The sequence below is a fragment of the Blastomyces dermatitidis genome, assembly GCF_000003525.1.
Source record: "Blastomyces dermatitidis ER-3 genomic scaffold supercont1.7, whole genome shotgun sequence".
Lineage (NCBI taxonomy): Eukaryota > Fungi > Ascomycota > Eurotiomycetes > Onygenales > Ajellomycetaceae > Blastomyces > Blastomyces dermatitidis.
The window spans coordinates 1223897-1239196 of record NW_025544780.1 but is presented as its reverse complement, the minus strand read 5'-3'; the positions used below and the strand labels follow the sequence as shown (position 1 = coordinate 1239196).

The following is a 15300-nucleotide window of genomic DNA, read 5'->3' as shown; positions in this document are numbered from 1 at the left end:
AGAGATTGCAAAGTGTTCATATCTTTGACAGTTTGAACACTGTGTTTGAGCTTTGAGATTCATTCTTGAGTCTTTGTATTTATGAACTCTCATTTTCAAATCTGCTACTCTTACTTCAGAGATTCTTGATTGTTCAAGTGTCTTTATATACATTAGAATAGAGGCATTTCTTCTACTCTGTCTGAACTCAATTGAATTAAGTCATACAGGCTCTTTTCTCAGTTGAATAGAATTATATTCTTTCAATTCATTTTTGAGAAGTATAGACTGACCGTGTGACCGTGTCTGGAACCAGGACCAGAATTTTTGATAGTCTCATTGTCAATTCAACAGATCCCATTACACGGTTCTAACATTAGATAGTAGTTTCATACTGTCTCAGTGGGACTTACTGTCTACTCTTGTCACATTTTCCAAATGAGACCATGATTTCCACTTCTCAATTTAAATTATTTTTATTGCTTTAAATGACTTTAAATCTCATTTGAGTGTTACCAAAAAGTGTTACTTTTTAAAAAATTAAAAATAGTCTAAAAAAAACCTTAAAATGTCTAAAAATAGTAACTTTATGCCAAGAATGGGACTAAATGGGACCAAATGGGACCACTTTCTCATTTTTTTCAAGTCATGGTTCCATTTTGAGATCTGATATATAGTCACTTTACATGTTTATTTAATGATTAGTCCCAGCGGGATTCACGCCAAGAAATGTATGGGACTAGACCAAATGGGACCAAACGTGAAATTCATGGTCCCGGCGGCCAGTCTAGAGAAGTAGCATTCCTTTCTCACAGTCAAAGATTTCAACTGAGATATTATGAAGAATGAATTTATCTCACTTTTCATCTCTCTCAGATAAAATTGTTGTGTTTAACAGAGATTCTACTGCTAACTTTCAGAGATTCTCATTCTGAATAAGAAATTCTACACTGAATTCAGGCATTGTGATCAGAATGATAGAGTTTTCAAAGAAGAATGACTCAATTGAAGCTATAACTGATTTTTAAACTTCAATATCAGTCATTAACTGAGAAAAGAACTGCTGATTGATTTCATTTCTAATTCTGAAAATGAGGTTTGAGTCTAGCTTATTTCTCTGCAATATATCGCCCCGGTGGCCGAATGGTTAATGCGGCCACCCGGTAGCGCCTTGGCGTGGGAAACCAGGGCGTGTGGGTTCGAAACCCGCAGGGGATACATTAAATCCGGAACCCAAGCACCTCAGGTTCCTAATAAATACAGAGGTGTACAAATTGCTCCAATAAAATTGCTCTATGTTCCTGGGCTGGGAAGTTATTATCGCATGTATTTAATTGTCACTCCTTTGTATTTCCTATGTTCTTGTTATCTTGGCGTTGGTCTCAACACCTGTATTTCCTCCTGTATAACCAACACTTGGCCTGTATTTAACATCACGCAAGGACTCATCATAAGCTCCGCTTGCATATGAGTATAATGGAAGAATAATAATAATAATAATAATAATCTGCAATATATCTTGATTTGAGACTTTGAGAATAAGTCTTCTATTTCTGAAGATTTGAAGATTTTTCTCTTTTTATATTTTTTCTTCACTCTTCTATCAATAGAAGTATGAGTAGTATTCTTCTCAGTTTTCTCAGAATTTTGAGCAGGTTTTGAGATAGCAGATTTAGAGATAGCAGATTTAGAGACAGCAGATTCAGCTGCTTGAGCATATGTTTTCTTCTGATTTAAAGAAGAAGAAGAAGAAGAAGAAGAAGAAGTAGAAAAGAAAGAAGAGCAAACTGAAGAGTCAGTGATTGTATTAGAAATTTTCAAAGTTTTTTAAACTGTGTTTGAAATTCCAAGTTTGAACTTGATCACTTTCTGTAGTTGTCTAGCCTAAGTATGAAGAATTAACAGAACTTCTTCATTCATCTCACTCAGATACTGCTTTTCAAGAATTTTACTTACTTTTTCAAGTTTCTGTATTTCAAGAACTTATTATTTCTCTATTTCTTCTTTCTTTCTTCTCTTCAGAATTTCAATCTCAGAAATAGCATTTGAGAAAGCATTCTTTTTCATATCAACTGAGTGTACTTTTGAGCTCATTGTTCTTACTCAATGAAAAGTTGATCAGACTAATTCAATTGAGATATTTATTAAACTCTTTTGAATTGAAAAGTTGATCAGACTGTTTCAATTAAGAGGTTTCTAAGTCTGTTTTCAATTGAAAAGTTGATCAGACTATTTCAAAAGAAGAATAACAGACTTTTATATATAAAACACCTGATTTTTTTTCACACTAGTTTAGTAACTAGGTTAGATTTTTGAAGAGAATCTAATAAACTAAAATTGATTTTTAAGATAAATTAATAAAATCTTTACAATCTCTTTCTTGAGATACAGTGTAGAAAAGTATGATATCAATTGATAATAAATCAGATAATATGACAGTTTTTGAGAGAAAAACTGATAAAAAATAAATCAATTTTTTACAGAGAAATTGATTAAAACTATTCAATTTTATTCTAAATTATTCAATTCTTCTCACACAACAAGTGTGCAACTCAAATCAGTTAATAAAGAGTGTAAAAAAGAATTAAGTATTAATAAAAGCTCTTCAGTCACTGAAAAAGTAATTCTTACTTAAAAGAATATGAAATTATGACAGAAAACAACTCTATTTTTAATTCTTTGTAAGAATATTGTATAAAATCTAGAGAAAAACATCTTACTTTTTCAAGAGAAGTAAAAAACTATTTCTAAGAACTTTTTTTTTTTTTTTGCATTAACTGCTGCAGAAGAATGAGATAGAAACTGCTAAGATATACACTACTATATACTCTCTATCAAGACTTTTCCTCTTCAGAGTCTTGATATTATAGAGAATATAAGTCTGTTTCTATATAATAATGTAAATATTGTCAGTGAGATGTAGAGGAACTGGTTATTTATATCTCAAAATAGAAGACTTTGTCAATGATTATATCAATATAGAGTTAATTCTCAAATTCAATAGAAATCTAGTGTTGTTGTTCTCAATCTCTTACAGAATCTATTGAATATTGAGATATTAAAACTAGATTTAATATATCTCACTGTGCAGGGATCAAAGGCTCAGTCAGACCTTGAGATATACTGATTTTATAGTTGTCATGTCTGCTGATTATGTATTGAGTACAGTTGCTGAGGTATCTTTTTGTACTTTTCTGTCAGAGATGAGCCAGATTGAGAGAGGTGATATGAGAGTGAGACTTGGCATTGATGTCTAGATACACTGAAGACAGACTGTGGAGATTGCACTTCAGAAGTGGCTTGTTGATTATATACTTGATATTATTGCTGAGGTATCTTTTTGTATTTTTCTGCCGGGGATGGGCCAGATTAGAAAGGGCGGTACGAGGGTGGGACTTGGCGTTGGTGTTTTGGAACATCAAAGATGGACAGGGTTTTCGCGGAGGTCGCTCCTCAGATATCTTCACAACTACAGATCAGGGATCTTCCAAAATCGAGAAGATTGGTGCATATGGCTAGGTCTCTTCACCTTACAATTTGTATGGCAATTTGGCCCGGGGTTGTGGTGTGGTAGGGGAGAATGGGGGATAATCCCACACAGAAGTTTCGAACGACGTCTGGTTCACATTTGGCTGGATAACTCCACCACCACACGGGGTATGCGGTCGGCGATGGGGTCAAAATGCTCGTATGATCGAGGGCTTTTCAATGGATCTATCGGCGGGTTCTTATTCGAAAAATCGAGCGAGTTCGTGGTGGAGCGGTTAGTAACTGTGGGATGAAATTGTTGTTATTATCATATTACAATATAGCTTCTTCTGTGACATAGTCAGAGAAATCAGCTTTTATAACTGTTTCATGATCAGAATCATTGGAATAGATTTCTTGATTGAAATGAAAATAATTCTTCAAAGAAAATGCCTTTTCAACTGTACAGACTATACTCTCTGATTAAAAATCAATTTTCTTCTTTGAATGTTGAACAAGTTGATCATGAGAAGTTATCTCTCTGAAGAGAAAAGCTTGAATCTCTTATAGACTTATAAATAAGTGAACTATCAAAAGAGAAAGAATATGAACAGCATTTGAAGAGAATTTCTATAAATAATATAAAAGACTCTATTCTGATTTATTCAGATGACTCAAAAAATGAGAATTTGAATAGATTAGACACAGGCATTGCTTATACTGAAGATAATATCAATTTTATCTCAGATTTCTAAAATCTAGACTTTGAATCTGAAGTCTTTGATGCTGAACTATTTACAATAGTGAAAGCTTTCAAACTTATTGAAATAAAATCTCATAAAAGAGAAAATAGTTTAAAAGAGACATGAATATTCTCTGATAGTCAAGCTGCTTTAAAAAGACTTAGAAATAGTCAGATTTATAATAATCAAATGAATCTTGAACTGATCTTAAACTCTGTTTTAAAGATTTAAAAAAGAAGAATATCAAAGCTGATAATTCATCTGCACTGAGTTCCTGCTCATATGAATATTCATGCTAATGAATTGGCTGATTCACCTGTAAAAAAGAGTGCAGAATTAAGCAGATCTATTCAAAAAATTATATTCTGATCTTTTATAAAGAGAAAAATAAAAGAATCTTGTTTAAACAAGTGAAATGAAAGCGCCCCGGTGGCCGAATGGTTAATGCAGCCACCTGGTAGCGCCTTGGCATGAGGAACCAAGGCGCGTGAGTTCGAAACCCGCAGGAGATACATTAAATCCGGAACTCAAGCACCTCAGGTTTCTAATAAATACAGAGGTGTACAAATCGCTTCAATGAATCGCTCTATGTTTCTGAGCTGAGAAGTTATTATCACATGTATCTAATTGTCACTTCTTTGTATTTTTCTATGTTCTTGTTATCTTGGCGTGGTCTCAACACCTGTATTTCCTTCTGTATAATCAACACTTGACCTGTATTTAACATCACGCAAGGACTCATTATAAGCTCCGCTTGCATATGAGTATAATGGAAGAATAATAATAATAATAATAATAAGTGAAATGAAAGCTGGCAGAAATAAAAGAAGAGTATACATTATTCAAGATTTGAAATAAAACCCAAGTGAAAATCTTGTTCAATTAAATGTAAAAAGAAAATATTCTCATCTATAATACAGCTGAAACTAGAACATGACTATTTCAAATATTATATACAAACATTTGATAATAGATTTGACTCAATAGAATGCTTATTCTGCAATGTAAATGAGAATTCTGAGTATATTGTAATGCACTGTACATTATACAATAATCTCAGAGTCAGATTGAAAGAGAAGTATGATTTAAATCAATTAAATATAAGATTCTTATTCTTAACTGAGACAGAAATTAAATACTTAATAGACTTTCTATCAGAAACTTAAGCAGCTATAAGAAAATGACTAAATTCAGAATTATCTGAATATGAAGAGAAGAAAATCAATCAGATATAGTCTGTTAAAACAGCTATATACTATCTTTTAATAATTTGTTTTATTACAGTCTCTCTTTACTTTATCTTTTCCTTTTAATTTCTTTCTATTTATCTATTTAATATATCTATCTTTAAGACTGTGTTCTCTTTTCCTTTGTCATGATATTGTCAAATGATTTCAAAGTATCAGAAGATGTTAAAACACTGCAATTTGTAAACAGTTTTTATATTCTGAGCTGAAATTTTCTGATTTTGCATATCTGAAATTGATGAATGTATAATAGTTAACTTTACAGATATAGAAAAAACTCTGAGAACTAAAAACTCTCAGGTAGATGTCATAGTCTCTGACTGTATACATCTATAATTGAATAATAATAATAATAATAATAATAATAATAATAATACTCAGAATCAAAAATTATTAGTAGAGAGATATTAATGAATATCTTCTTTATCTGTATAAATGCAGCTTTAGTATCTGCTGATCACTGAAATACTGAGTTCTTCTTAATAAGCTCTGTAAGTAATCTTGTAATATCTAAGAAGTTTTATATAAATCACTGATAGAAGTTAGCAAATCTGATGAAGTTTTGTACATCTTTCACAGTATATAAAGCTTCTCATTCAAGAATAATTGTAAGAGGCCTACGCTGAATAGATCAGTATAATATATAGGTCTTATAATACAAAAGTGAAAAACATTAGAGAAGAAAAGAAAGAGAAAGTGTGAGAATCAGTGATTAAAGTGAATATTTATACATGTACACAGTGAAGCTTTGAGACAGAAGAATAGAAATTTCATGAATTTTTCAGCTGAGAATCAGCAACTGAAAATTAGAGCTTTCAGTGAAATCTGTGAAGTGTAATGAAATAGTCTATATAATTGATTAGACACAGCTCATCATATTAGCTCTCTCTCTTTAGAAGTGATATAGAGTTGCAGATGTGTAGTTTTCATCAGTCAAGAGCTGCTGTCTCAGATAACACTAGACTGGCCGCCGGGACCATGAATTTCACGTTTGATTCCATTTGGTCTGGTTTCATACATTTCTTAGCGTGAATCCCGCTGAGACTACCTATCAAAAAAACATGCAAAGTGACTATATATCAGATCTTAAAATGGAACCATGACTTGAAAAAAATGAGAAAGTGGTCCCATTTGGTCCCATTTAGTCTCATTCTTGGCATAAAGTTACTATTTTTAGACATTTTAAGGTTTTCTTTAGACTATTTTTAATTTTTTAAAAAGTAACACTTTTTGATAACACTCAAATGAGATTTAAAGCCATTTAAAGCAATAAAAATAATTTAAATTGAGAAGTGGAAATCATGGTCCCATTTGGAAAATGTGACAAGAGTAGACAGTAAGTCCCACTGGAACAGTATGAGACTACTATCTAATGTTAAAACCGTGTAATGGAATCAGTTGAATGGGTAATGAGACTATCAAAAAATCTGGTCCTGGTCCCAGACACAGTCACACGGTCAGTCTAGATAACACAGAGCTTAGAGATCAGATTAGATAATTATAGTTAACTCATTTCACAAGATATTATTAGCTGTAACTGTAGAATCTCTTATCAAGAATATCTTTAATCTCTTATTTAAGTTCATTATCTTCTTCTATGATCTCTGATGATCATCAGTTAGAAGTCAGTTAAGAAGAGAATAGATCAGTGACAGCATGATAAAGCAAGCTTGTATAAAAGATATTATGAATTTCTAGTAATATGTTAAGATAGTAGTTGTGACTGTCTAGAACTTCTATCACTTTATACTTGATATAATAGTAATTCAGTGTATAAGATGAGTATATAGTCTGTATATTCCTAAGATTCAATCATATCAGATCATCTATCTTATATTACTCAGTAGAGTCTCAGTGAACATTGATTTAATTCTCTTAGTCTTATTTAGCACTTGTTATAAAGACCTATACTCAGTCACAGACATCTCAGAGCTTCATTACTATATTATCAGCAATCTGAATCAGACTGCAGACATTCAGTGTAAACTGTGTGATTTCTAGAAGATTTAACACTTTTATGTGATAACTGTGTATAAGAAAGAACAGGTTTATATCTGTTAAAATAGCATCTTAGTTATTGATGATAAACTTCAGTGTGTAGAAGAAGATTATATTAATTATCTTATAAATAGTTACAGAATATATGAAGATAATTCTTCACTATCTGAATTATTTATTCTGATACATCATCAGTCTCAGAGTGATAAACAGTTGATAAAAAGTATATAATCTTGAGAACTTAACAGATTCTTGTTCAGAGAATACTTATAAATTAACAGTCTTGATTTAATACTATAGATCTCAGTAATTCATGCATTCAGTAGAACAGACTCTGTAGAAAGACTTCAGTAACTTATTTAATATTAATCTTATTATAAGATTCTAATATAACATCTTTACTTAATCAGTCAATGATAATCAGAACATTCTTACAACTCTTACTCTCAGAAAGATTAATAGTGAAGTCAATTACTATATCTTATCAGATTCTATTAGAGATATCAAGTGATTTCAGCAGACCTTTTCTATAATTCTTTTATAACATGATGAAAGAATAACAGTTACAGTTTCAGACAAAGTGTCTGATACTAATTAATATCTCAGATTAGTAGAATTCTTGAGAGATCATTTAATACAGTTATTTACAATCTGAATGACTGATTATATGTAAATCATGCATCTCTTGCATTATTCAGATTTGTAGAGATTCAGAATGAGAGACTCAGTATTATTCATAGAATTACAGAGTATTATTGTCATTAATTAAGTATTCTGAGATGTTAGTTCTTATACATAGTTCTGAGAAGAATCAGAGTGCTTCTTGATATACTGCTTCAGTAAGTGTTTAAAGAAGTTGATCAGTTTAAGCTGTTATATATTACAATTCATTCAGTATAGATTTAGAAGAAGTTAAGATATCAGTATTAATATTAATATGAATACCAGTGTTAATTCAGAGAGAAGATATTCTAATCAGAGTAGTATATATAGTGTCACAAGTAATCTCATTCTGATCAACTAGTATTTTCAGATCTAAGAGTCAGTACTCTTAGTTTATTCAGTGAGTGTCTGTTATATCAGATAATATATCTTACTCTTATTATAAGAGAGCATCTCTCATTGAGTTCTGACTGCTGAAATGATAATGTTATTATTATTATTATTCTTCAATTATAGATGTATGCAGTCAGAGACTATGACATCTACCTGAGAATCTTTAGTTCTCAGGGTTTTTCCTATATCTATAGAGTCAACTATTATACATTTATCAATTTCAAATATGCAAAATCAGAACATTCCAGCCCAGAATACAAAAACTGTTTACAAATTGCAGTATTTCAACACCTTCTGATAGTTTGAAATCATTTGAAAATATTATGACAAAAGAAAAGAGAACATAGTCTTAAAGATAGACACATTAAATAGATAGAGAAAAGAACAGAAGGAAACAAGTACAGTAAAGAGAGACTATAACAAAACAAAATTATTAAAAGATGATGTATAGCTGTTTTAACAGACTATATCTAGTCAATTTCCATCTCTTCATATTCAGATACTTCTGAATTCAGCCATTTTCTTGTAGCTGCTCTAGTTTCTGATAGAAAGTCTATTAAGTATTTAGTTCCTGTCTCAGTTGAGAATAAGAACCTCATATTTAATTGATTTAAATCATACTTCTTCTTTAATCTGACTCTGAGACTATTATATAATGCACAATGCATTACAATATGCTCAGGATTTTCATTCACATTGCAGAATAAGCACTCTGTTGAATCAAATCTATCATCAAATCTTTGTATATAAGATTTGAAATAACCATGTTCTAGTTTCAGCTGAATTATAGATGAGAATATTTTCTTTTTACATTTAATTGAACAAGATTTTCACTTTGATTTTGTCTCAAATCTTGAATAATGTATACTCTTCTTTTGTTTCTGTCAGCTTTTATTTCACTTATTTAAACAAGATTCTTTTATCTTTCTCTTTATAAAAGATCAGGACACTGTTTTTTGAATAGATCTACTTAGTTCTGAACTCTTTTTTGCAGCTGAATCAGCCAATTCATTGTCATGAATATTCATATAAGCAGGAACTCAATGCAGATGAATTATCAGTTTTGATATTCTTCTCTTTTGAATTTTCAAAACAGAGTTTAAAATCAGTTCAAGATTCATTTGATTATTATGAATCTGACTATTTCTAAGTCTTTTTAAAGCAGCTTGACTATCAGAGAATATTCATGCCTCTTTCAAATTATTTCCTCTTTTATGAGATTTTATTTCAATGAGTTTGAAAGCTTTCACTATTACAAATAGTTCAGCATCAAAGACTTCAGATTCACAGCCTAAATTTCAGAAATCTGAGATAAAATTAATATTATCTTCAGTATAAGCAATGTCTGTGCCCCGGTGGCCGAATGGTTAATGCGGCTACCTGGTAGCGCCTTGGCTTGGAAAACCAAGGCGCGTGGGTTCGAAACCCGCAGGGGATACATTAAATCCGGAACTCAAGCACCTCAGGTTTCTAATAAATACAGAGATGTACAAATCGCTTCAATGAATTGCTCTATGTTCCTGGGCTGAGAAGTTATTATCGCATGTATCTAATTGTCACTTCTTTGTATTTTCCTATGTTCTTGTTATCTTGATGTGGTCTCAACATCTGTATTTCCTTCTGTATAATCAACACTTGACCTGTATTTAACATCACGCAAGGACTCATCATAAGCTCCGCTTGCATATGAGTATAATGGAAGAATAATAATAATAATAATAATAATAAAGCAATGTCTGTGTCTAATCTATTCAAATTCTCATTTTTTGAGTCATCTGAGTAGATCAGAATAGAGTCTTTTATATTAATTGTAGAGATCTTCTTCAAATGCTGTTTATATTCTCTCTCTTTAGATAGTTCACTTATTTTAAGTCTATGAGAGATTTCAGCTTTTCTCTCCAGAGAGATATCTTCTCATGATCAATTTTCTCAACATTTAATGAAGAAAATTGATTCTTAATAAGTGAACATAGTCTATACAGTTGAGAGGGCATTTTCTTTAAAGTATTATTCTCATTCTAATCAAGAAATCTATTTCAATTCAGTTCATTTCCTGAGTTAACTGATGAAAATGAAGAAGAGACTCTTTCTCTGATTATATAATTTAAGCTCATCTTCATGACTCTCAGAGCATAGTTCATACAGATCTTTTCAAATCAAATAGCAGAAGATGAAATTGAAGCTTCAATTTCCATTACTTTAATAGAAGATGACTTGAATACATCTAGAATTCTTCTCAAAGCTCTGTTTTGTAGACTTTGAAAGAGTTCAGTGAAGTTTCCTTGATTATTTCATTAAACTTGAACTTCATAATCAGCTACTGAGGTAATACAGGCTATGTATAACTGTCTCATAGCCTGAAAGAATAGACCTCTCTCAGTATTTGATAGTCTGATTATACTATTCAGTAGTCTCTCTGCCTTGATGACTACAGGCGCTAGCCACCCGCAGAATGCATCTTAAGCTAATTACATTTAACTCTCTATAATTAACCGATCACCGTGTCCATCCTCTCAGGCCAGCCACTAATTTCCAGAGATGTTAGTTAGTGGCTGCCACTGCTCACTTGATACACACCAAGCTTCCGATTGCTAATCTCAGCCTCATTAGATGCTTATAGGCCTACTAATCAGTTGTTATAATCTTGCTCTGTATTAGAAACTAATTATAGACTTGATAACTGCAGTTCTCTCTGTCAGTATTAGAGCTTGACAGAGAGCTTGCAGACTCTAGTCTATCAGAGTGCCCTGTCTAGAGTCTAGATATATGTCTAGACCTGCTAGTTAAGTGATTTTCAAAATCATTCTCTGTATTTGAGAGAGAGCTAGGCTTCAATAACAGCTCTAGTTAGAGACTTGCTTAAGTAGTGTATAATCACTACATTAGACTTGACTCTATATTATTAGAACCTTGACAGGTGCATAGTAGAATAGTGAAACATTGATATCTCATACTGACTCTGATGAGTGTTCACAGAATCTCACTTAACTAGTGACTTAGCTTACAGTAGAGAGTTCTACCTCATATCAAGTCTTACTAATTAGACTCAGCCTCTATTACATAAGAGCTTTCATGAGTAAGAAGTGACAGGTGCCAGCAGTGAGATTCGAACTCATACATCTCTAATGTGTGCAGTCTTGATTATCAGTCTTATCAACTGAGTTATACTGGCGAAATGATATTGTATTGTAAAATGAAAACAGCTTAATAGCTCAGATCATCACATCTGTTATTCAGTAAGCTTATAGATGATAGTAAAGTATTTAAGATTCTTATAATCTGTGATTATCTCAAATTTGAGAATACTTTAGAGCTCAGAGTCTCATTCTTCTAGATAGTATACTATTATAAGAAGTTTCTTATTATAGATCTTATAATTGCATTCAGCAAAGCTCAACTTCTTAGATATGAAGATATATAATTGTAAGATATCTTTATTATTATATTATAATATAGCTCTCTCTATAATATAGTCAGAGAAGTCAGCTTTAACAACTGTTTTATAGTTAGAGTTAAATATTATTAGTAGAGATGTATTAATGAATATCTTTTTTATCTGTATAAATACAGTATTAATGTTCACTGATCATTAAAATACTGACTTCTTCTTAGTAAGTTCTGTAAGTAATCTTATAATATCTGAGAAGTTTTGTATAACTCACTGATAGAAGTTAGTAAATCTGATGAAGCTTTATACATCTTTCACAGTGTGCAGAGCTTCTTATTCAAGAATAGCAGAGATCTTCTCAGAATTTATTCAGATCTTCTTATCAACTTCTATAATAAAGTCTAGATATTTTGTATATTTAACTTTAAAATTATACTTATCTATATCTATTGATAGTTCTGCTTCTTATAGTTATTGTAATACTCTTTACACATGTTCTTGATATTCTTTTTTGAACTCATCAGTAAAGATAAGAATGTTATTGAGATATATAGATACAAATTTATTAAGAAAATTTTGAAGTGCTCAGTTAATATACTTCTGAAATATACTGAAGACATTAGTCAGTCTGAAAGATGTGACTATTCATTTAAAGAGATTATATTATGTTCAGAATACTGTAAGTCACTTATCTTCTTCAGTAATACAGATTTTATAAAACATAATGATGAGAACTAGTTTTAACCTTACACAGATCTCTGTCAACACTTATGAAATGCTCTGAAAAAGAAGTTATTGACAAGATTACTGACAAAGTCACTGACAGTAGAATTATGTGATAATCTATTCTGTCAGTCTGACTAATATTAAGAAAGCTCTAGAGAAGTTATTCTGTACTATAATAACAGATTCTTATACAAAACTCTCTTAATAATATTATGAATATCTAGATGTCTTCTGATAAGATAATAATATTATAAATCTATCTCTCTTATAAGGTTCAGAAGTGAATCACAGTATCAAGTTAAAAAAGAATAATAATAAGTACTCTGAATTATTGTAAGACTCTCTTTATAACATGTTCTGAGATGAACTTCTTCTTCTTTGAAAGACACTTAATAATCTATTGAATAAAGAATTTATATACATTAACAACTTCTCTGTCACAGCTTCTATTCTCTTTGCAAAGAAATCAGATGAAGAACTTCAATTCTGTGTAAACTATCAAGAACTGAACAGATTAATAAAGAAAGACTGTTATTCTTTATCTCTTATCAATGAAACTCTAGCTTGCATTGAACAAGCTCAATGATTTTATAGTCTTGTGAATATCTGTAAGAATAAGTACTCGCAGGCGATTATTCGGGTGTTTGCAGCTTGGCGTGATATGTACTGTTAACTACTAGAAGTATTCATAGTAGAAAGATAAAATGTAGAGATCAAATATATAATAGCATTCAAGCTGAGTTGTGAATAGTATTTGTGAACTTCAGTCTATATAGTTGTGTGTAGTCAAGAGCTGCTAGCTCTATTAGTTATATGAGAGATAGAAATAGAGATAAAGAATCTGTAAGAAGTGAGATTTCTTACATACTTCTCCCTCTCTAAGACTTCATCTGTGAAGTCTTTTACTGAGTGACTTCATAGAATCAGCTCAGCACTGCAGTGATACTCACTAAAAATCCTTTATATCTATAAAAAATCTCAGTGAGAAAAAATCTCTTATTACTGTGAAGAAAAAAGAGTCTGTCACTCAGTTTCTTATTTCATGAGATTCTTTATGATCTACAGATTCTTCTCTGACTATTACACAGATTCATCTCATATCTTTTATACAGAAGAGTTTCAGTTGACTCTTAATTATTTTCATGAGATTCTTGTGTGATCATTACACAGATTCATCTTACAGATGAATCACTCTCTATGAAATCACTCTCATTAAAAAGAAGTATTTGTGAGTTAATCTTTTACTTATTCTTATGAATCATTGTTCTTTAACACTGTAGAATTGTGAGGAATTTTTCATTCTTTTATCAACTCTGTAGAATTATAGAATCAAGATGTTTATAGTCTGTAATCACTCTTTATAGTTACATAGAAAGATTCAGGCCTGTGATTCATAATCACTCTTGTTTATTAGAGTGATCTAACTGTTTCATAGAATCATTCACAGTGTAAGTACATCTCTCTAGAGTAGTATAAATATCTCAGATCTGTCTATAGAATCTCATCTTCTTTTCTCTTTTTCTGTAATAGCTCTCATCTTTATAAACTGTGAGTATTCTTATTTATTTATGAAGTGTTTTCACTCAGATGATAGAGAGAGAGTATTTCTGATAATATCTGTATATTAATTCAAGAACTTCTCAAGAATAAAAATTTTTTCAATTTCAATATCTTTATAAATGATATCTGATTATTACTGAGCTTCTTATAAGCATTCTCACAACTTCTCTGATTACTTTTTATCAGCTGATGAAGCAGAGATACTGCTGTTCACAACTGTATCTTCACTTCTTTCAGTCTCATCATTATATCTGATCTTCAGGTCAGTAGCTCATCTCATGTCTCTTTCAGATCAGTCTCTGACTTTAAGTAGTGCAGTCTCTCTCTTTGCTATAAGTCTTCTCATAAGGAATTTCTTACAGATTCTAGCTAATAGTTCTTATAAAGCTTTTAATATTATCAGTGTCTTCTGCAGTTCTGCAGGCCTATAATCATCTCTCTTCTGCCTGCACAATCTCTGATTAGATATATGCAAATATGTCTAGATTTTCTATCAATGATTCTCACGCCACAGTGCATTTTCACAATTTCATTATCAATGAGAGATGAGTTCTCAGATATCTACAAAATCCAGGTAATTAAGACAATGTGAATATTATGAATTTATGATGAGAGTTAGTCTGAGCAGATAAGTCTTCTCTTCATATCTTAATTATTTTCAGACTGAATACTTCAGTATAACTGAGAAAGTAGACACAGCTTTGTAAGAAATATTTAATCATATACACAGATAGTCAGCTCTTAAGACTCTGTGACAATTATATATACTCTGATGTTCAGCTTCTCTGAAGTCTGTGTATTTCTGACAGTCTTTATATCAAATGTAATAATTATCTGTACTGCAGATATAATACTCTCTGCTTCTTTAAAGAAGAAAATTGATAGTTATGAGAAGATTGAGTATCACAGATGATGAGAATATAAGTTTGAGTTTTCTTTATTTTTTCTTTATTAATCTTCAAATTGTGTTCACAGTTCTGTTTATTTTCTTATTTTTTAACTTTAATAAGAATATAATTTCTTCTTTTCTTATATACACTGCAGACTGTTCATCTCAGTAGAAACTCATTATCTTATAGACTAGAGTTTATAAAATAATAGTATTAATATCTTTATTACAATCAGATTCTTAGGA

The 15300-nt window shown here is 30.9% G+C and overlaps 1 protein-coding gene and 2 pseudogenes across 3 annotated transcripts; all 3 read left to right on the top strand.

The window, feature by feature from the left end:
* Positions 1 to 1108: 1108 nt before the first annotated feature.
* Positions 1109 to 1197, top strand: BDCG_17374 (annotated as a pseudogene). The gene has a single exon. The product of its transcript is annotated as a tRNA-OTHER (tRNA).
* Positions 1198 to 3293: 2096 nt separating this feature from the next.
* Positions 3294 to 3761, top strand: BDCG_17373 (uncharacterized protein; the record flags this gene model as incomplete). The annotated part of the gene is made up of 1 exon (XM_045426509.1): positions 3294 to 3761. Exon 1 carries the CDS (start codon positions 3339 to 3341, stop codon positions 3759 to 3761), a length of 423 nt encoding a protein of 140 aa, XP_045281806.1. The 5' UTR covers positions 3294 to 3338.
* Positions 3762 to 9840: 6079 nt separating this feature from the next.
* Positions 9841 to 9929, top strand: BDCG_17372 (annotated as a pseudogene). The gene has a single exon. The product of its transcript is annotated as a tRNA-OTHER (tRNA).
* The last annotated feature ends 5371 nt before the right edge of the window (positions 9930 to 15300 follow it).